This window comes from Protopterus annectens, chromosome 2.part2 (assembly GCF_019279795.1).
Source record: "Protopterus annectens isolate FY-2018-M chromosome 2.part2, PAN1.0, whole genome shotgun sequence".
Lineage (NCBI taxonomy): Eukaryota > Metazoa > Chordata > Ceratodontiformes > Protopteridae > Protopterus > Protopterus annectens.
The window spans coordinates 373,442,305-373,464,757 of record NC_056730.1 but is presented as its reverse complement, the minus strand read 5'-3'; the positions used below and the strand labels follow the sequence as shown (position 1 = coordinate 373,464,757).

The 22,453-nt window shown below is 40.7% G+C and overlaps 1 protein-coding gene across 1 annotated transcript in view; it reads right to left on the bottom strand.

Annotated features, from left to right (window-relative positions):
* NDUFS4 (NADH:ubiquinone oxidoreductase subunit S4) overlaps positions 1-22,453 on the bottom strand; it is an 849,665-nt gene that overhangs the window by 570,296 nt on the left and 256,916 nt on the right. The window contains exon 2 of the mRNA XM_044064420.1: positions 20,178-20,256. Within this exon, the coding sequence (XP_043920355.1) occupies positions 20,178-20,256 (79 nt within the window). The remainder of the gene's footprint in view (positions 1-20,177; positions 20,257-22,453) is intronic.

The window sequence follows — 22,453 nt, the reverse complement described above, 5'->3', positions numbered from 1 at the left end:
AATGACGCCTCTGAGAAAGGCTGTAAAGGTTGAAGTTGCCTTACTGAAATGCGTTCAGACTCCCTGAGTGGGTGGTTTCTCATGGTGTCTGTCACAGAAATGGATACAGTGTGCTATCCATTTGGAGATGGCTTGTTTTGATATGGCCTTGCCCTCTGCCACTGGTGCAAAGCTGACTAGTAACTGGTCAGATTTCCTAAAAGACTTAGTCCTATCAAGGTAGAATCTGAGTTGATTGTGCACATCTAAAGAGTGCATGATCCTTTCCCCCTTATTTTGAGGATTAGGGAAAAAGGTGGGCAATAGATTGGTTGAGAGCGACACTGGACACCACTTTAGGCATGAAAGTTGGGTTAGTCCTGAGGGAGACCCTGTCAACATGAAAATTAATGAAGGATTCCACAGCCATAAGTGCTTGTAGCTCAGACACTCTTCTAGCTGAAGTGGTGGCCAGAACCAAGGCTGTTTTCCAATAGAGAAATTGTAACTCTGCTGAAGCTGCATGCTCAAAGGGGGTAGCGTGAGCTTTTCCAACACAAAGTTCAGGTCCCAAGCAGGAGTGGGGGCTCTTCTTGGTGGCCTTAAGTTGTTAGCCCCTTTCAGGAACTGCTTGATGAGAGGGTGAGAGAAGAGAAGTGGCTCAGTGCTGTAATGAGCAGAGATGGCAGAGGCATGGATCTTAATGGAGGAGAAGGAAAGACCTCTGTGGAGTAGGTCTGCTAGGTAATCCCGGATGAGAGGCAAGGAGGGCTGTGGCTGTATCCGCTCCTTTACTGTGAATCCAGGAACAATACCTTTTCCACTTGTCAGAAAAGTAGCAGCAAGGTATCAGTTACTGTGGCAGTGATCAAACATCTACTTTTATAGTAAATTAAATTTACGCAGTTGTACTATGTTCCTCATATTGATCACTGCTGCAATAGCTACAGCTATATGGGTGGATTACCACAGCTAACTACATTTGAAGAGAAGGGTCCAGGAGCCTCTTGTTAATGGTTCTAGGAAAACCTGATCTAGTCCTAGAGAAGGAATCAAGCTTAAAGTGCTTTGTAAAAGTATGTACAGATGACCAATCCACAGCTGTTAGAATACGTCTAGAATTCAACCCTTTCCAAAAAGCCAGATAGGCTGGTACTAGGCTATCGGCCCTAGGGCCTATACAAGCCTAGCCATAACAATTCCCTGGATATTTCTTCCCACAATATTTACTTCCCTGGATTCCTGTCTAGCAGGGTGACTGACGTGATCCCCAGGGTGATTTTCCTATCTCCCATCCAATTGTCACGGTTCCTTTTGAAGAGGGCCAAGGAGGCGCTCTGCTTGACATGGACGTGCAGTCTATTCCAGAGTATGGGGAGCCTCTGGGTCAGGAACCTATTCCTCCAGCATGTTTTGTTCATTGTGATGACAAGGTTTAGATCCCTGGAGCATGTGGCTCTGAGGGATTTGGATTTCTTTAAGTGGAACATGTCCAACAGCTCAGGGTTTGACATGGCCTTGTATGTTAAGCAGAGATCGCCTCTGAGTAGACAACATGCCACAGAGTATAGCTGGAGTTTTTTTAGATGGTCAGCATAGGACATCTGCTTTAGGCCTGTTATTCTTTTAGTAAGGTATTTCTGCGGCCTTTCCAGCTGTTGCAGATGTCTTGTGAGGTACATACCAAATGAGGCGTTGTACTCTATAATGGGTCTAATGAGGGATGAGTCGGACAATGACCTCTTTTTTTCTGAATGAAAAGCCTTTAGTGATGAGGTGTGCCACATAGAAGGATTTCCTGACTGTTGTGGCAATGTGGTTATCGAAGGTGAGACCACTGTCCACCTGTGTCCCTGGGTCTCTCATCACACTTTTGGTGTTTAGTCACCTATATGGTAATTCATGGGTACATGTTTTTTCCCAAAGGGGATAACTATACATTTCTTGGCATTAAACTTGAGCCCATAGGTTCATAGGTAGGTACTAGGCTATCTGCCCGTAGGCATTTATAAGCCTAGCCAGAATGTGTTGGCTTTTGCCGCTCCCTAGATTAGTTCCTTGTGCCTCTGTCCAGCAGAGTCACTGAACTGATCCCCGGGGTAAACTTTGTTTCCCATCCACTCGTCAAGGTTTTTCTTGAAGAATGCTAGTGAGGAGCTCTGCCTAATGTAGACTGGAATCTTGTTCCAAAGCATGGGAAGTCTCTGGGACAGGAATCTATCCCTCCAGCACGTCCTATTTATTGTTGTGGTGAGGTTTAGATCCCTAGAGCGTGTGGCTCGAGGGGATAAGGTTTTCTTTAGGTGGAGCATGTCCATCAATTCTGGGTTGGAGGCAGAGATCATCTCTGAGCATGTGGTATGCAACAGAATACAGCTGGAGTTTCTTCAGTCGAGTTGCATAGGGCATCTGTTTGAGGCCAATGATCCTCTTGGTGAGGTACTTTTGTGGTCTTTCCAACGGTTGCAGGTGTCTTGTAAGGTACATCCCAAATGGGGCATTGTACTCTATGATGGGTCTGATGAGTGATGAGTGGAGGGGCACAATGACCTCTTTTCATCTGGATGCAAACCCTTTTGTGATTAGGTGGGCCACATAGAAGGATTTTCTAACCACTTTGGCAATGTGATTATCAAAGGATAGATGACTATCTACTTGGGTCCCCAGATCCCTTATTACGTTTTTTTGTATTTAGGGGACTACCACCTATGTGGTAGTTTGTGGGTACTTTGTTATTTCCAAAGGGAATAACTATGCTCTTTTTGGCATTTAGCTTGAGGCCATGATTTTGACACCAGGTATCCGTCTCAGTGAGACCCTTTTGGAGGATGTCTGTGTCAGCCGGTGATTCAATTATAGCCCCTAGTTTGCATTCGTCTGCAAACTTGGTCCGCCATAGTCCTCCTGTGCTTGTCTGAACCTCTGAAAAGTATAGGTCGAACAGGAGGGTCCTATGACTGAGCCCTGGGGAATGCCACTTGTAACCGGTTTAGAGTCAGACCTAGCTCCCGCAACTCTCACCATGTGAGTTCTGTCCATGAGCCAATTGGCAACCCATCTTGTGACATAGGGGTTTATGTTCAGGCTGGTGAGCTTGTCTATAATACCAGAATGGGGAATGGTGTCGAAGGCCTTTGCGAGGTCTAGGTAGGCTGTGTGTTTACCACCTTTCCCTTGTCTGTAGCCTTGGTAACCATCTCAAAGACGTCCACCTGTCTCAAAGACAGATTAAGCAAGGCCCTGGTGAAGTGTGCCTTGACCCAGCCTAGAATACATTTCTCATGGTGAGCATTACAAAAGGTAATAACCTTAGACAGCCATTTGGAAATAGTAACATTTTGACATGAGACTGCCTGGAAAGAGGAGAATCCATGGGCAGACATGCTGAAGTGTCCGATAAATAAACCTCAAGAGAGGAATAAGAAAGGCCATAAGATAGTAACTCAAACAAATATGTAAAACCCGAGAACAACTAGCCCTGAATGGGTGCTGGTTATGTTGTTGGCATCAACTATTAAACCTTTTCCATTTGCTAATATATGATTTTCTAGTAGTAGGCTCTCCTCAATTAGTACCTGCTGCATGTCCATAAAAACGTGCCTAAAAGAAAATTAAGACGCCATCATCCAGGCAGTCAACTGAAAATGATTGATGTCAGAAGAATCAAGCACCCCTGTTTTTGTGCAAGTAGATCCATTCTGTGAGGAAGTTTGCGGTGAATTACCCTTGGACATTTCCAAAAGAAGGGAGAACCATGACTGCCTGGACTAGATGGGGGTTACCACAATGATCTTGGAGGATTCCTTCCAATTCCTCAAACGTACTCTGGATATTAGTGGAAAGGTAGAAAGGAATACACAACATTCTTGTTCACAGAAAAGGAAAAGGTACAGACTTTTCAGGCCTTCTTGCCATGGAATCCTGAAATAGAATTTTGTCAGCTGATTATTCAGACAGAAGGCAAAGAAATCTACTTGAGGAGCTCCCCACAGCTGGATCAAATCTTGGAAGATCCCTTGATTTAATTTCCATTCTTTAGGCTTCACTGTGGTCCTGCTCCCACACAATTTTGCTCCGACAGATTGCAGGATGCCTGTAGAGTGAGACTTTGCTGTGAAGTTATATCACACACTAGCATGGTTAGTCTGCAAAGAAGGGTAAGACTTGAATCTCCCTTGCTTGTTGATGTATCACATGACCGTGATTGTAACAATTTGAACACATCTCGGGGACCAAAGACGGCTGATAGAGATGAGAGCCTTGATCAGGGCAAGCATCTCCTTGATCATATTTATGCACTTGCATCTATCCTTGGTGTCCCACACCCCCTGGACTTTTATCCATTCTGAAACAGCTCCCAAGTAAAGTCCAAAGCGTCTATGGTGACTGACTGCTTTGCAGTAGGGATGGAGAAGGGGAGACCTGAATTTAAAGATATCTGTATCTACACAAAAAGTTTCTCTTCTGACAATCCTCAGTACTGGGCTCTGAAAAGATAAAGGGTGTTGATGCTTGGACCACAGAGATTTCAGACAGCACTATATCCTTCTCATTTGGAGTCTTGCCAGAGGTATCATGAGAACCATAGATGCTATGACACCCAAAATTCTGAGGCATTCCCTCTCAGTGACTGAAGTCGGAGTGGAAAATTTTAGAAATAAATCTAGATAAACATCTATTTTTTTCCTGTGCAAGAAAAGTTCTTTGAACTGAAGGATTTAGATAACATCCCAGGAACACAATCCTGTGTGAGGGAATCAAAAAACACTTTTGGATGTTCTCCTGGAATCCCAGCTTGTGCAAGAGAGCACTCAACCAAGAGAGAGAGAAAAACACCTGGCATTTTAAAAAAGACTGCAAAGATAAGCAAGTCATCTAAATATGGAAAAATGTGGATACCCTATAGCCTGCAATGAGCTTTTACTGGAGCTAGACGCATTGTGAACACTCTTTGTGCAGTAGATAATCCAAAGGGTAAGGCATAGAACTGATAATGTGATCCAGACACACAAAACCTTAAGAACGCCTGAAGTCTGGATAAACAGGGATGTGATAAGCATCTTTTAAGTCTGGTGTTAACAGGAAACTTGAAGGAAGAAGAAAATATAACAGGTTGTGAAGTGACAGCATTTTGAATTTGGGCACAATGACAAACCGCTTAGGAAAGAAAAATCTAGAACTTGTCTCCAAAAGCATTTTCTTTCTTTGACACAAGGAACATCCTTGAATAAACCCCTTCCCACCTGGGAAGGAAGAACTAATTCTATCACTCCTTGACACAGCATGTCACGAACACAAAAAGAAGAGAGAGAGTCTGATCTGCAATATCAGGAATGACCCTCTGGAAAGAGGAATTTCCTCCCACTGCCATCTGTAAGCCTGCTGAATGATTTTCAGAACCCATTTGTCTGAAACAATCTGTTGCCAAAAAGAAAAATGGAGTTTCAGACTTTCAGGAAGAGAATATGGGCTAGGGTGGGAGGCAGCCACAAGTTATTTTGAACAGTACTTCATTTTGATAGGTTTGAGACTACTTTTTGGAACCCCCTTGAGACTACTTTTTGGAACCCCCTTGCCACTTCTTAAATGTCCATTTACTGGAATTCTGTAAAGACCATTTATTCTGGGTTTTTTTTGCCAAAACTAGATGAAAAGAAAGACAATCGCTTGGACGATTCAGAAAAGGAGGGCTGAAATGTCTTTGAGATTCCCTGGATCAGCTTGTCCCTTTCATCACACTTTTTTGATCACCTCTAGAGGCCAAACACCAAATTCCTAGCCAAGGGAAAATTTGGGCATTCTCAGAATGCAGCCAAGGCAGCCTCCTTAAAACCATGCCAGTGGCAATAGCCCTGGAACTATTGTCAACAGAATCACAAACACTGCAAACAATGAGTTGTACAATAGAAGTTAAAGAATTTTTTTCTTAGGTTTTTAGGCAACTACTAGGGCTAGGCTTCCCTTCTGGGACATTTTTTAAACCTAACCTTTTTTTTCTCAGAGGTCAGAATCAAAGCCTGTAACTTGTGTCTGTGAGGGAAACACCTTAATTATATCAACCTTCAACAGTAATGAAGGAAGTCTAAGCACATTAAGTTCAATTCCCCACAGGTTTTAGCTCACAAGTCACTTCTTTTTGTATTTAAATTATTGCCAGTGTGGTTTCTATTTTCTCACCAACAGTTAATCAGATGCAGGGATTTTTCTTTTCTCCATTGTTGTGCGATTTCTTTTTTAGGTTCTCAAGTATTAGGCTAGTTATTCCTGTCAATTTTTTAAGCCTAGTCAATGTACCTCAAAGGTAAGAATCAAATCCTGTACTTTGTCCATGAGGTAAACACCCTTACCATTATGCCAACTCCTAACCCATTCTTCACAAGAAGAAACTACATATAAACATTCTTCATACTTTCACAATATGTCACAACAAACTAACATACGAGCCTGACAATTTAAAATTCTGAAAATCAAAGCTGCAGAAATATACCCTCCCCCCCAATACTCATCAATAATTTTCCCATCCTTATCAGAATTAACTAAGTGATTAATTAGCTGCAGTGGGATCAAGTAAGGCTACAGCTGCTGAGTCAGGTTTGGGGATAGTTTATACAAATTTAAAGGACTGAGGAACTTTAAACAGCCTATCTGACTTTTTAGGAAAACCTGGCTAACTATATGAAAAACTGCAGGCAGTAATATACACACATTCTATAAAGCACACAGGATAGGACTGGACTGGAGGAATGCATAAAGGTTCTGAAAAATCATTCTGTAACAACTCGTAGTATTCTCTGAGGGACTGAAAACACTGAGACATTCTAGCAATAGTTTCAGAGGAAGACGAAACCCCCCACAAGAAGAATCAGAAACTGAGCTCTCCTTTGAGCTGAATCAGAAATCTGGGGGAAAAAATGAATCTGTCCCTACATGTTCCTGTTCAGATTTAGAATCCTGAATCTCTTCAGGAAAAAAGGTATCCCTCTTTTACCAGAAACTACTCTGCAATAAGGATCAACAGCTCAAGTTAAACCATGAGCCAGTCCCTGTAAACTACTCCTGCCCAAAGAAATTTAAAGAGGAGTAGATACAGGTTTGTTTTTTGGTTTCCTTTTGACAGGAAAAATGGGGCCAACAGTGTTTCTAATGTCAGACACTGCTTCCCTAGAGATGGGCATAGCATTCTGACATAACAGAGAAGCCTCCCCTATTCTGTTTCCCAAGACTGACAAGAATGTCTCCCCCTTTTCCACTGAGGGGACGCCAACAGCCTCAGAGAACGTGACTAACCCCAGTCCATGGGGACTATAGGTGCTACAAAATAGGGATTCACGTTAAAAGATGAGTGGTCTGAGGTACAACAAATGGCCACAGCAGTCTCACCCACCTGCAGCTGACACAAAGTTCCAGCCTGCTGTGGCAGCAAAGGTTGTTTGCTAAACTTTTTGTGGCTGGAAAAAAAAAACGACCATGGGACCAACGTTCCATGGTCAAGCAGAGTGTTATGCTTCTTTCCCAGGAAAGATGAGCAGCAAACGCCAGTAAAACTACCAGTCCACAGAAGTCACTTTTTTGACAGAAAAACACAGTAAAAAGCACTTTCAAACTCTATGGCAGCCCCACAATGTAAAATTAAACACAATTTCTCCACAGAAAATATATGACCAGTTAGTTTACACTATTTTAAAACGGACAGAATAAACAAGTGCTCCGTTTAAAAGTACATTTCAGTCTCAATACTGTCCATTACAATACAGCACTCCTAGATTCACGATAATTTAATAAAACATAAATATATATATATATATATATATATATATATATATATATATATGCACATACATACACACACACACACAATATATATATATATATATATATATATATATATATATATATATAAGAAAATGGAAGCCCCCCCAAGGAACTTATCTGCTCAGCAAAGAAAAATACAAGCCAACTTTCAAACCTCAGAAGCCTTAAAGGAGTGTACTCCTTGGTGGCAGTAAAGTTCTGAATGGTTTTGTAATCACACTTGTCTTTTAGTCAGGTCATATAGAGCTGATTGACACCTTGACATGTGGGAAGTGCCCTGAAGCTTTGGAAGCTGTTGGGCTGTTATATCCTTGGAAGGATATAACCCCATATAGCTCTGGCTACTGCAGCAGATTATCAAAACTAAGAACATTGTTTGCATTATTTATTTTTACCTATAAACTCTTACTGTGCTAATAATGAATCATTTCTCTCCAGGCCTCCACTGTAAATAGACACTGCCTATTCCCAGTAAAAACAAATGTATGGCACTGGAACACCTAACTGAAAAGTTCTTACAGCACTGATTAAGAAAAAAAAAAAACACAAGGAAATCTATGTACAAGAACACTGTGCACCTAAAAGTGGTAGGTTTCCTAGGTTTCCTTAGCCAGAATGCAAAAGTTTTTACTGGTCATTTGATTTTAAATCTCATTATATAAAGACTAATTAAATTTTACTCAATTGTCTGATGAAGTCTCACTGTTTAGTGGACGAAAACGCATTGTATGGTTTTAAAGCGTTTATATCTGGTTGGATTACTTGTGGCTTTTTTTGGAGATCTAATAAAGTGCGGTTACTTTGGTGCGCTTTTTCCTTTTTTTTGCGTTTTACAGGTTTCCTACAGTACTATATTCCCTACATTTAAATAATGTGTGTTCAAACAGTAGATGGGTTAAAAGTGTGATAAAATCTTCAAAAATGTTCAATCTACCCATGTGCTTACAGTGCCAGAAACTTTTGAATTCCAATGGCAATAAAGAAGCATTAAGTATTGTCATGTGTGTAAAACACATCCTTGCAAACATTCAGGACATACAAATTCTGTCAATCAGTGTTAACGGTTAATAAAACAATTATCAAGTACAGCAGAGCTACAAGCATGTTACAAATCATCTATTACTCTGCTGCTGCGAAGAAAAAAAGACTCCACTTTTATGCATTTTTTTTTATAAACTACAGATTCTACAGCTTTAAATAAGCAATGGATAAGAAGGCCTTGAATGAAAGGAACAACTGATGTCTTAAGTCAAACAAAAAATTATGGTGCTATAGTGCTGCAAAAGAGGCAGTCTCAAAGTACATAAAGATAGTCCACAACTGACTGCATCCCAAAAATCAACCACCAACACCATGATGGGCAGCAGTAAATTCATCTGAATGTCTTAGCTGAAGGCACACACCTCCAATACCGCATGACAGTGTTGATGGTTAAAAGTAAAAACCAACTCCTATTGGGTAGTGGGACTCACAACATCCTCATCCAAAAACAAGTTTGTGACAACTAAAACACAGCCAGTTTTATCAACACTCATCACCATTTTTCTACCATACTGAAAGACATCAGTGCAAATTTAGTGTTTGCAACTTTTTATATAGTCAAGATTTAAATATGATCATATAATAAAAAAAATTTCTCAAACTCGGCTTTTCCCATGTTCGCCTATCCATAAATGTAAAGGACAATTCCAAGAAGCATAAAATGCTGATATTTATTCTGCAAATGCATAAGACACCAGTAACACACCTTTGGTTCTAAATACAAGTGATTAAAAAATTCCAATTATTTGATTCCATTTTAAGCCTTATAGAAGCAAACACATTAGAATTGCAGGAAATCTGTTTCATCAGTATTGTCTGTGTTCAGATTTAATATCAAAGCCTGTATGCTTAACATGTACAGATATCCTACTTCTATGATTACTCAACCACCAGACTGCTACTTCAACACCAAGCCCACTAATTTTAAAATGCAGGTAAGAAATTTGGTCACAAGATTTTAAAAAAGTACACGTCCGCACTCTTTTGGATTTTTAAGGTGGGTGGAACAAATGTCAATACATGCACTGCACCCCCATATGCACACACTATTAGATGGAGAAAAAGTTTTCCCTGGACAAACTTTCATGCATATACACACAAAAAATAAACCAAACTAACATCTAACAAATATTTTGAGACAAACTGGAACCACAAAGTAAAATTTGAAATGTTCTCCGCAAATTAAGGTTTATTGTAATGTCTTTTTTTCTATACCTGCCAAATTCAACAAGACACCTACAATGAACACGATTTATTTATATAAATACTTATAAAAGGACTCTCCAAGAAATGGAACTATCAGTTGGTCTGATAATGGAGCAGGCTAAACTTGAAGTTCACGTTGTCATAGCACAGATAGCTAAACATAACAAATGACAGCATCAAAATGATGCAGAAAAAAAAAACAATTAATGAAAACAAATCAGTATGAACTATAACGTGTATAAGGAAATAAACAAAATAAGATTCTCCATATTTTTGAGCTACGAAAGATGGTCCAAATTGGATAGAAACACTCAAAAAGTACTATATTTATACAGGCACATATACCAACAAATGTAACTGATGTTTGTTTCTTCAGTCTGTGGAGATGCATACAGTAATAAGCACTTTGTTTAAATTCTGAAGGAAATACATTCTAATACTTATTAGCTACATTAAACAAATAACGTAATATTTTATTTACTTTACACAATTATCTTGAAGACTTTATATTTCAATTTGTCATATATAATGACCTATTTTGTAGCTTAAAGAATTTTGTTGTGTGGTTTTATGGGTAGTGTACGCACAAAAGCAATGCAACTACATTACCTAGTGTATCTGTGCTCACACCACATTTTCTAAGTACTAAGGTACAGGTATCCCCATCACCTAACACTGGACCACAAGGGATATGCAAGCAATTCAAATTAAAAATCAAAATCATCAGTAAGCGTAAGACAGCAAAATACAGAAAGAAACAAGTTATTACTTTTATTTGGACAATACTGAAGTCTCATTGTGACATCACTAAGGAAGAAGAAAGAAAAAGAATGCCAATCCTCCTTAGAAATGTAGGACTTCAGAAGGGATATTTCCTAGTTGATTTGAAAGAATGAGTTGACTTTCTGAATGAACAGAACAGGAACAGCAATTCAAAGCTACTCATCCTGAAGAAATGAGAAAGGAAGGCTCAACAGATAAACTTAGCAAGTCCATGACCTTTCTTGCACAGTAAATGACAATCCATTATCCACAGACAGAAGCTTCAGAAATCATCTCAAAAGGTGACTGCTGGAGAGCACAATTGACATGGCTTAATAAAGGAACAAAAGGTCTCTGAAGAAAGGTTTGCTCCTTACCAGGAGCTGTAGATTTTCAAGGGCACTCCCACTCAATGAAATCGCAATGGACTACTAGATAAAGCCATATCCCTGTCTGAATCTTTAAGGGTGGAGATAAGAACACTGAATTTTACACAAGCAAACACATATAGAATTCACACAGTACAATACTGTGATTTGATCATGCCTCAATCAATACAGCTACCTACTGTCAAAGACCAAAGATCTGATAACCTGCACTTCTAGAACGCAAACACTAAAAACAGCAGCTTAGACTAACAAGAATGAGACAACTGAAAAGTAAAGTAAACATGAAAGGGCTTGGTTTAGAAATACCTTCCATACTGCCATTGCTCAAATACTGTAGGACACTTCCTTCAAGGTATTCAAGGATGTATTCATAATATACTGGACTAACTCAAACCAAATAGATGTTACAAAATGGTAACAGCAGAATTAAAGAGAATATTCAAATCAAATCTCATACACAAAGAACTGCAATTATTATGCACAGAAATAACATACAAGACTAACTTAGCCAGTAATCTGTAAAACCGGATGACTTAACACCACAGACTGAAAACAGCACTATCAAATGGAAGACTAACATTACAGGCATAACATTCTTAGCTTATTAGCCTGCACAGCTTTATTTACTTCTCCTCCCTCTGTAGCTGCTCTCCCATTAGATTCTAAACAGAAGATCCCGTGCCTAGGCACTAATGAAGCTTGCAGTGTCTAAAGGAAACAAAGGGATCAAAAACAGGTAGACAAAAGTTCACTTCAACTAGGCACAGTAAGATGGACCGGGGGGGGGGGGGTTGCCCAAGGAAAATCTTTCTACAAGCTAGAGAGAGACACAGAGACAGAGGGAGTGTAGCTCCTATGTTCAGAACACTCCAGTAACCTGGGAAAGGCAGCACTGCTTAGCAGATAGAAATGTAAAAGAAAAGTACAGTTTTGTACCTACCATAAATGTAGATGTTCGAGGATTCCCTTGCTGCAGTCCTGACAATTGGGTATAGTCCGCGTCCCAGTCGGCCCGAATACCAGAGAGGCTGACGCCGGTCATGGCGCCTTAGACTGACGTCAGTACGTCAGGGTACTAATGCGCATGACCGACGTCATTTCCTCAGTCTTTTCTTGCCCCAGATGTCAGAAGACCCAAAAAGACAAGTCCCAAAAACAACCTGCACCAAAAAACATGTACAATATATACAGTAATACATACAAAAAATATAAGCATGAAAACTCACCTACACAACCACCCTGAAACACAGAGGGGAAGGAGGGAGAATTGACTGCAGCAAGGGAATCCTCGAACATCTACATTTATGGTAGGTACAAAACTGTACTATGTTCTTCGTCTTCCCTTGCTGCAGTCCTGACAATTGGGTAGAATCCCAAAGCAGAGGTAAGGGAGGCTGGCAAATTATAAAGTAGCAGGAGCTGACAACATGCCTTGTAAAACAGCTGTGGCAAAACCAGCTCTAGACTTAGAGTATATAGGCAGGTGATAATGCCTAGAGAAAGTATGCACTGAACTCCAAGTAGCTGCTTCCAGAATATCCTTAGTTGCCACCCCCCTTAGAAATGCTGTTGAAGTGGCAGTAGCCCTAGTGGAATGAGGCCTAATCCCAGCTGGAACCTCTTTGCCATGATGGGAATAACAAAATGCAATGCAAAAGCCAATCCACCTAGAAATAGTTTGTTTTGACACAGGCTTGCCCTGTGAACTCAAAGCAAAAGAAACAAGTAACTGCTGAGACTGCCTAAAATCTTTAGTCCTGCTCAAATAATAACGCAATTGCCTGTGTACATCTAAAGTGTGCAAAATCTTTTCCCCTTTATTTTGAGGATCTGCAAAGAACGTAGGCAAATGAATAGTTTGGTTTAAAGCCACACTAGAAACCACCTTAGGCATAAAGGAAGGATTAGTACGTAATGATACCCTGTCCTTATGGAAAATCAAAAGGGCTCTACTGCCATAAGGGCCTGCAACTCAGACACCCTTCTTGCAGAAGTAATAGCCAACAGAAAAGCAGTCTTCCATGACAAATATTTCAATTCAGCAGTAGCTGCAGGCTCAAAAGGTTGTAGAGTAAGTTTTTCCAACACAAAATTGAGATCCCAAGCAGGAGTAGGAGCTCTACGTGGGGGTCTTATATTCTTTGCCCTCTAAGAAACTGCTTGAACAAAGGATGCGAAAACAAAGGTGGGTCACAATCATAGTGAGCTGAAATTGCTGCAGCATGAATCTTTATGGAAGAGAAGGACAAACCTTTGTCCAATAATTCAGTAAGATATTGAAGAGCCACACTCAAATTAGGCTCTGAAATCTCCAAATTCTTTGCTGTACTCCAAAATAAAAATCTCTTCCATTTTTCATGCACACTCTCCTAGTACTAGGCCTTCTAGCTTCCCTAATTACATTTAAAACTTGTTGAGGAAGCTGAGAGCTACCATGCTTCAACACAGAATATGCCAAGCTGTGAGATGAAGAGATTGAAGCTTGACATTGAGCAGATGACCGTCCTTCTGAGATAACAAATGAGGAATCAGAGGTAAAGGCCATGGAGGCTTCTTTACAAGACTCCTTAGAAGTGGGTACCAGTGTTGTCGAGGCCAATCTGGAGCTATCAAAATCATCCTTGGCCTGTCCTGTCTGACCTTTAGTAATACCTTTGGAAGAAGAGGTAGAGGTGGAAAGGCATAGACATGAAGGTTTTTCCAACTGAAAGACAGAGCATCCACTTTCCAAGCTGTGTGATGAAACCCCTTTGTGCAATACCTTGGCAGCTGGTGGTTTAGTGGAGAAGCGAACAGATCTATGTCTGGAGTTCCCCATGACACTGTCAATTTCTGAAATACATGAAGATCCAGTTTCCACTGTGGGGATCCATGATTTGTCTGCTTAATACATCTGCTAGGGAGTTCTGTGCTCCTGGCAGAAACCTTGCCTGAAGAGTCAGTTGCAGGCTTAACGCAATCTCCCATAAAATCATTGCTTGCCTGCATAGAGGATAAGAATGTGTTCCCCCTTGCTTGTTGATGTACCACATGACAGTTGTGTTGTCTGTCAGAATCAACACCTGCCCTGGAAGAAGTAACTCTTTGAACGCCATCAATGCAAACTGGACTGCTAACATCTCCTTCATGTTGATATGTAGATGCTGTAGTCTGGCAGGCCACTTGTCTTGTATCCACTTTCCATTTAGATGAGCTCCCAAGCAGTGTCCGAGGCATCTGTCGTTAAAATCTGACTCGCCTCTGGCCGGGTCACAGAGAGTCCCTTGTTTAGGTGACATTCCTGAGCCCACCACAAGAATTCCTTTTGAAGGCAAGGTATTATTTGAATGACAGTGTCCAAATCTTGGCAGTGCTGTGTCCATACATTTATGAGATACCATTGCAGCTTCCTCATATGCAGTTTGGCATTGGGAAGCACTAGAATACAAGATGCCATGAACCCTAATGCTTGAAGGACTGTCCTTGCAGTCAGCACGGACTGATGAGATAGTTGATGGAAGTAAAGTGACAGACTCTTTTGTTTGTCCGGGGTTAAAAAGGCCATCTGGGCTGCTGTATTCAGTCTCACACCCAGAAAGCACATGTCTTGAGAGGGTACTAGACTGGACTTTATTTCGTTCACAGAATACCCTAGGCATCTTAGCACTGCTATGACATATTCCAGATGCTGTAGAAGGTGTTCCTTTTCTTGAGCCAGAATCAGGCAGTCGTCCAAGTAAGGATAAATTTGAATGCCTTGAAGCCTGAAGTAAGCTATCACTGGAGCCAGAACCTTTGTGAATACTCTGGGCAGTAGATAAGCCAAAGGGCAATGCAGAGAACTGATAATGAAAATCTCCAGTTCAAACCGCAGATACTGTCTGCAACTTAGCCTTATGGGCACATGAAGGTAAGCTTCCTTGAGATCCAAAGTTACCATCCAGTGATCCTTGCCCAGCAGAGGTAACAGTTGCTGTAACGTCAACATCTTGAACTTGGGAATGTCCAGATAAGTGTTGAGGATAGATAAATCCAAAATTGGTCTCCACGTGTTCCCCTTCTTTGGTACTAGGAACAGGCGAGAATAAAATCCAAGCCCCTTTCTGATACAGGGACTGGCTGAATAGCCCCTATCTGGAGTAACTGAGAAACTTGCTTGAGAGCCTCTTTTCTTTGTGGAGGAGGAACATCTGGCATGCCTTTGAAAGGGGCATTGTGTGGAAATAAAATCTGTACCCGTGATGAATGATATCCAGCACCCATCTGTCTTGAGTGATTAAATCCCAATTTTCTTTGAAAAGAGACAATCTTCCTCCCAAAGGAGCTGCCAGACGAGAGTCCACTGGCAGCTGAAAAGGCAGGTCATTGGGTCTGCTTACGAAAGGACTGACCCCTGCCCTCACCAGAAGTCTGAGCAGGTGAACTGTCTGATCTAGGCCTAAACGAACCTTGAGCCCTGCCCCTACCACGCCTAGATCTACCCCTAGACTGGGAACCATAAGCAGGATATGTCCACCCCTTAGCAGGCCAATTTCTACTAAACTTCGGAGGTTGCACCTGCAAAAAATCTTTAACAGTCTGCATAGACTTAGCTTTGTCCTCCATTTTCTTTAAAACTGCTTCCACAGGCGGTCCAAACAACACATCAGACTGTAAAGGAGCATCCAAAATCCTGGTCTTAACATGCTCAGCTAAATTCTGATCCTTCAACCATGCATGTCTGCGAAGAACAGAACTAGTAGCAGCCACCCTCGAGGAGGCCTGAACAGCATCAAAACCACACTGCAAAGAATGCTTACCCACTTGTTCAGACACATGAACCAAATCCAGCAATTCTTTACACTCAATACCTTCCGCCAAAGCATCCACCTTAGATTTCAATTGTGAAAGGAGATAATTCTGATATTTCAGCATATGAAATTGACAATTCAACGCCCTCATGGCTAGAGTGGAAGAAGTATATACTTTCTTACCCCACCTATCCAAAGCCCTTGCCTCTTTATCAGAGGGGACAGGATTTTTAACAACAGAAGCTTTAACACCTTTAGGCCCCTGAGAAACAGTTTCTGGGTCCGCCCTGGGACTCTTAAACAAATACTTATGAGCTTCGGCCACCCTATAATACCTATCAGGCTTAACAGGAGCAGGAGGCAAGGAATCAGGGTTCAGAGAAGCCTCTGCATAAACATCCTCCACCACATTCAACACAGGAGGAATAGCTAAGGGCCTATGCTGAGGCAAAAACAAGAATTCCCTAAGCCTTTTTCTGGAGTCAGAGTAATGTAGGCTTTCCCATTTAAAGAGCTCGCTCATGGAGTGAAGAGTCTCTGAAAATGAAAAATCCTCAGGAGGAGAAGCTGAAGGAGTGGAATCATCCACATCAGAATCAGAATAAGCAGGAAACTCTTGCAAGTCTTCCACAGAAGACTCTGAAGCCTGTGAACACTGTTCAAAACTATCAAACTCCTGTTCCACCCTAGGCCTCTTATCAGGTGGGGCATAGAACCTCTAATCAGAGTAATCAAATCTTCAGCCATTTTAAGCATATGTTTCTTAGGCACAGAGCCCGAAATGCTAGGAGAAGCCCCACAGAGGCTGAACTTGGCCTTCCTCTAAAAGAAGCTCTGGAAACAGAAGGAGAGGCCCTAACTACCTTGGGAAGAGAGGGAAGAACAGTTACCTGAGAAGCCCCTCAGCCTGGCCTACTTCCTGAGAGGGCACATCCTGTAACAGTAAAGTATCTGCCTGAGACTCCATAGAGACTCCTGGCAAAACCTCTGGCTCCTGAGCCTTCTAAAGGACCGACGTCCGGGACTGCCGGTTCCTCACCCTAGACTTCACTGTTTTGTCCTTGCGCTTCTTAGATGAAGCAGGCGCCGGAGCATCCGACGGCATAGTATAATTGCAACGCTTCCCAAACACTAACCTAGCACAATCAAGCCTCCTCTTAATAGTGCGCTTATTAAATCTAGCACAAGAGCGGCAACCAACCACGGCGTGCCCAGGCCCTAAACAAGGTATACACAATGTATGATAATCCCTATGCGGTATCTGCTTCCCACAAAAAATACAGTTATTCACTTTTCTGACATCCGTAATATACTGAGGCAAGAAAAACCAAAATGTTCCAACGGGTTACTTAGCCAACTCTGTACTCGGTCTGAAACTCCGGTTTCGGAAAATCTCAGAACGCCAACCTGCACTCGCAAAATTGCTTCTGCATCGGACCATGCGGCAAAAAAGACTGAGGAAATGACGTCGGTCATGCGCATTAGTACCCTGACGTACTGACGCCAGTCTAAGGCGCCATGACCGACGTCAGCCTTATACTCTGGTATTCGGGCCGACTGGGACGCGGACTATACCCCAATTGTCAGGACTGCAGCAAGGGAAGACGAAGAACATCCTGAAAACTTATCTGCATTTTGGTAAAACAGTATACTGCATCTTCAGAACACAACAAAGAGCCTTCAATAGTCTGTGTTCTGATAAATCTTGTGTACCTTTCCATTTCTTCAGCACATATTTGCTCATACGTGGCAAGAAAACATCACTTGGTACTAACAGCAACAGACTTCTGGTGTAGCTGTCAAACCTCTGTCAGTCTTTTAAACCTATGTTTCAAACTACTTTTTGAACATTAGCTATACAGCATAAATTAATGCCGCAGAAACTCATTCATGAACTGACAGACTGTTATGTTCTGTCATAGATAAAAAATTTCCACTCATGTTTTAAACAGTTTTAAAACAGCCAAATGAAGTTTCTTCAATGCAAAATGTAGGTCTGTGTGTATGTGCGCAAGTGTGGGGTTATCAGGTTTAGAATGTTTCTCAATGCAGAGGTATTGCCAGCGTATACTATCAATGGAAAGCACAAAAAAACAGGATGAAGTGCTTTACAATAAAGACTGGGCAACTATAAAACTAAAACTACAGCATTCACAAGAAAAAGATACAAATCAACTAAAACTGAATGTCAAGAAATGCATAATAGTATCCTATAGGAAGTAGTCTATCCCGGTAACCATCGTACTGACAAGCTGAGCCAGTAGTCAGGGACTGGGGATACACAAACAATGAACTAGCCTTTGACCATCACATGTCTGCAGAAGAGATCTAGTCATTCCATGTGTGCAACTTATACATAGGTATGGCATCCAGGTCAAAGGAGATCATTGTTCCACTGTATTCAGTATTCATCAGACCTATCACGAAGTACAATGCCCTCTTTGGTATGCACCTAACCAGACACAGCCAACAACTGGAATGTCCACAGAGGCTCCTTACTAAAAGAATACAGAGTGTTAAGTAACATGTCCTATGCAGGCCACCCATGTCTGTATCCCTGTATTCTGTCTCCTACAGGCTGTTGAGGGAAGATCTACGCCTGTCATGCAAGGTATTACCAGACCCCACCCTGATGGACCTCCTGCATCTCCACAAAACAAACACCACCAGAATTACCTGTTCTAAAGACTTAAACTTTGCCTGTGATATAAGTAGGACCTGACTGAGAGAATGGTATGTATCCTTAAGACTACCCCTTCTATGGAAGATGATTCCCTTCCCGTCAATGTGAGGCATAGTTCCTCCCCTTCCCATCAATGTGAGGCATAGTTCCTCCCTAACCTAATTTAAGTGCAATTTGGTCAACTGGATGGGGAACGGGAAATTCATCCCTGGTCTGGCAACTATGTTTCTAAAAGACTCAGCCAGCCTGCAAATGGTTCATCTCCCAGGCCACTGCTTGTAAATGTTTTATCTCCCAAGCTCTTGTTTAAACTTGTCAGAGACTTTGGATGCATGCTTAGGCTTGAAAAGGCCCTAGTGATCATTAGACTAGTATAGACCTTATGCACAGCTGATAAAAATACCAAAAGAAAGTGTTCTGTCTGCAGGGGCTAGCCTAACCAAAATACAAGTCTTTTAAACCACCTTTACAAATTTAACTATTCTGAGGTCATTTCAAAGTGAGTCGTGGGTATTAGAAAAGAAGTACGGGAATGAGAAGGATGGTCTGATTACAGTGCCCCATACTTAAAGCAAAGCTTTATTTAAGAGGATGGGGTACAGAAATGTTCTAGTGACAAATTACTGATATAATGAAACCTGATTCAATGGGGGGGGGGGTGAGAAAAAGGGTCAGCACAGCTATTCCATCTGTAATTTAACCAAAACTCTCTGGAGCAGAGAGGAAAGTGAATTGACAGAGGAATCCCAGACTCCAAGAGACAGGAAACAGTTCTGGTCAGGGGCTTACTAGTGGCTCAGATCTGAAATGCCCCCTGTATTCAACTAAGAGTACCAACAAGGCACTGAAATTTCAACAGATAATGAAAATACATGGGAAAAGTCTCGCCCCCTCTAATGAGTGAGAAGAGAGAAAACAAAGGTCATCAGTTTAATCCTAGCCTCTCATGTAGTGTTTTGATCTTTAAAAACTACAGACTAGTGCCAAATATCTCCCTCTGTCTAGTTTGTCAAGCATTTCTATTTGGGTTTGTCAATGGCTGTTTTCTTCTCTCCAGTGAAATGGTTTCTAAAAAGGAAAATTCAAAGAATTTGCATAATGAATAAAAATGAGAACAAGTGCAAGGTCAAAAAAAGCATGTTTAGCTAACCTCTATGCAACATGCATTACATATTCATAACTGACTATACAATACCACATTTCCATAGTTCTAATTATAGCGCAGATGAAACATGGCTGGCAAAGCCAAAATGTAGGATGATCTTTCATCATTAAGGAATACTACAGTACACCTTTTACATCTGCTAAGCAAGGTTTACTTTTTTCCTGAATATTCCTCATACATATTCTAAACGTACACGACTCAGTGTGCCTTACTACTTCCAGTATAAATGTCTCACAGTGTTTTTATTTTTGCTTCATAATCCATACTAATCTAAATTTCCTAGAACAGTGCTGAATGCCTGACTGAAAAGCCTATTGTGCTGACACAGCCCCGAGGGCAGTATCATAGCAGTATGCTACAAAAAAACTTACCAATTTCTCATCGACTGTGATGAGTTGCGTGTCTTGGGTTTGGTTCTCTGCCAGCCACCATGAAGAAGCTCTCAATGACCTGCAGAGCAAGACAAGAAGTTAAAAACATTTCATGCAATGAGAAAATACAGACAGACAAATCTTACAATAACAAGGTACTTTAACAATATCCGTCTTGTAAAAAAAGATGGAATAGAGAGAGTGAGAGATGAGGGCATAAAATCCTTTTTCTCCCCAATTAGTTCTGTCTGCTGAGTTTCTGCCAGACTCAGACTTAGCAATTCACAAAGAACTGCACTTTGTCAGCCTACAGGCTCTTTGTCACAGACTGCCATGGGCAAGGACCATACTTCGCTGTATGTGAAACTACAGTAGTTGGTTTGTCACAAAAAAAAATGCATGAAAACATAAAGCTACTATAATCATATATAACACTTTAATTACACATTAATGCAATAGAACTGACATTTCAAAAATATATCCATTATACCAGGCTACACCAGGGGGATCCTTTAATGGGCAAATTTCCAGAAATACAATTAACATTAGCAAGTAAAAGAGATGTATTATGAAATCATGCTATGGACTATTTATAAACAATAACAGGTAGCATTCTAAACTAAATTTATCTGTAAACACTTGATATGTTAAATGCATTTAGCCCAAATGTACTTTGATGCATTTTCCTATCGAAAATATTGTACATGAAAAGTTGAGTCAAGGCTCAAATTACAAACAATTTTACGCCCATTTGCAAAATACATGACATTCTTGTATGAATTTTTGTTACTAATCACAATGCAGGACTATAATGATTTTAATGTGATTTGCTGACGTTTATATATACACATCATTGCATTTAATGAGGCAAGTGTTGTAATGTATTTTGTCCATCCTTACATTTTTGGGACATTTTTAAATAAAAAGCTTAATGAAATTTTTAATAAACCATGTTCCAAATCCATCCATCCACAACCCTTTTTTCCCCATTTCTGCACGTGGCCGGGATGTCACCTCAACAGCTGACAATCATCCAAAGCCAAGATTTGTGTCCCAAATAAATTTACTATATTCTATCTTGACATCACCTTAAGTTGACATGCATTGCATCCATAGACTTTAATGGGGCACCTTTGTGCATGTCTGATGGCGCGCCCATTAAAGTCTATGGATGCAAAACATATTTTTCTTGTACTGATGTCACCGGAGGTCAGATTTCACTGCCTTTACTCTGCGGCATCAGTGTAAGGAAAATCCAGACTTTAAAACTTTTTTTTCCTAAAGGTGAAAACATTCACCAATGGGCAAAAATAATGTTCAGTTGTTTATGCACCACATGCCGTGATTTACAGCTGCCAAATCACTTTAAACACATGCATGATTAACCAACAGAAGGGCTGCTGCAATTCAGCACAGTGCAACTTCAAACCTCCAACTCCACAAGCTAGAAGTGGGTGGTTCAATTCTGGGAATCAGATGCTTCACAGTTTCAATTTCAAATAATCCACCCACACTAAACATAATTTTACATCAAAAGAAAATCAGGTCCGAGATACTGAGGCTACACACACATCTCTCCTTAATGACGAAGGACAAATGCAACCACAAATGTAAAATGAAACAGTGGAAGTTGCAACATTTTCAGGAACAGCTATAGCAGTCACATGAGGGTTGTAGAAATGTAATAAAATCTAATCTACAAAGGAACACACACAAGTATAAAATGTCACAAGTGAATTAAAAAATATATAGGAATATGAAAACAGTGCAAATAAGAAATTCAAAATAATGTTGAAGTAGTCATGAAGTCTGTGTTGGTTCAATGACAACAGTACTCAAGTATCCAATCATTTGAATTTTTAATGCAGTGCAACATAAAATAGTATTATCAAATACATGGTACGCTGGACACAAACTGAAACATATAAGCAAATTAGTGTACTAACTAAAGTCACACTTCATTTTCACTTTAGCACCAAGTATTACAGCCCATTTCATATTGTTGCTAACCAGTGTATACATTTTTAAAAATGGTTTTAAATGTTTTTATTGCCTATACATCTGGCAGCCAAATGTTCAAAATAAAAGTACAAAAGCAGAAACATCGATTCTGTTAACTTACAGAATCACAAATATTTGAACAGATGGGGGCATATTCCAATGAAAATTACATAAACCAGTGTTTCTGGTCAGCCACATTGCCAAAATTTGACTCCCCCCCCCCCCCACACACACACACACACAACTGATTACAGGATCCTCTACTCTTTCTGATT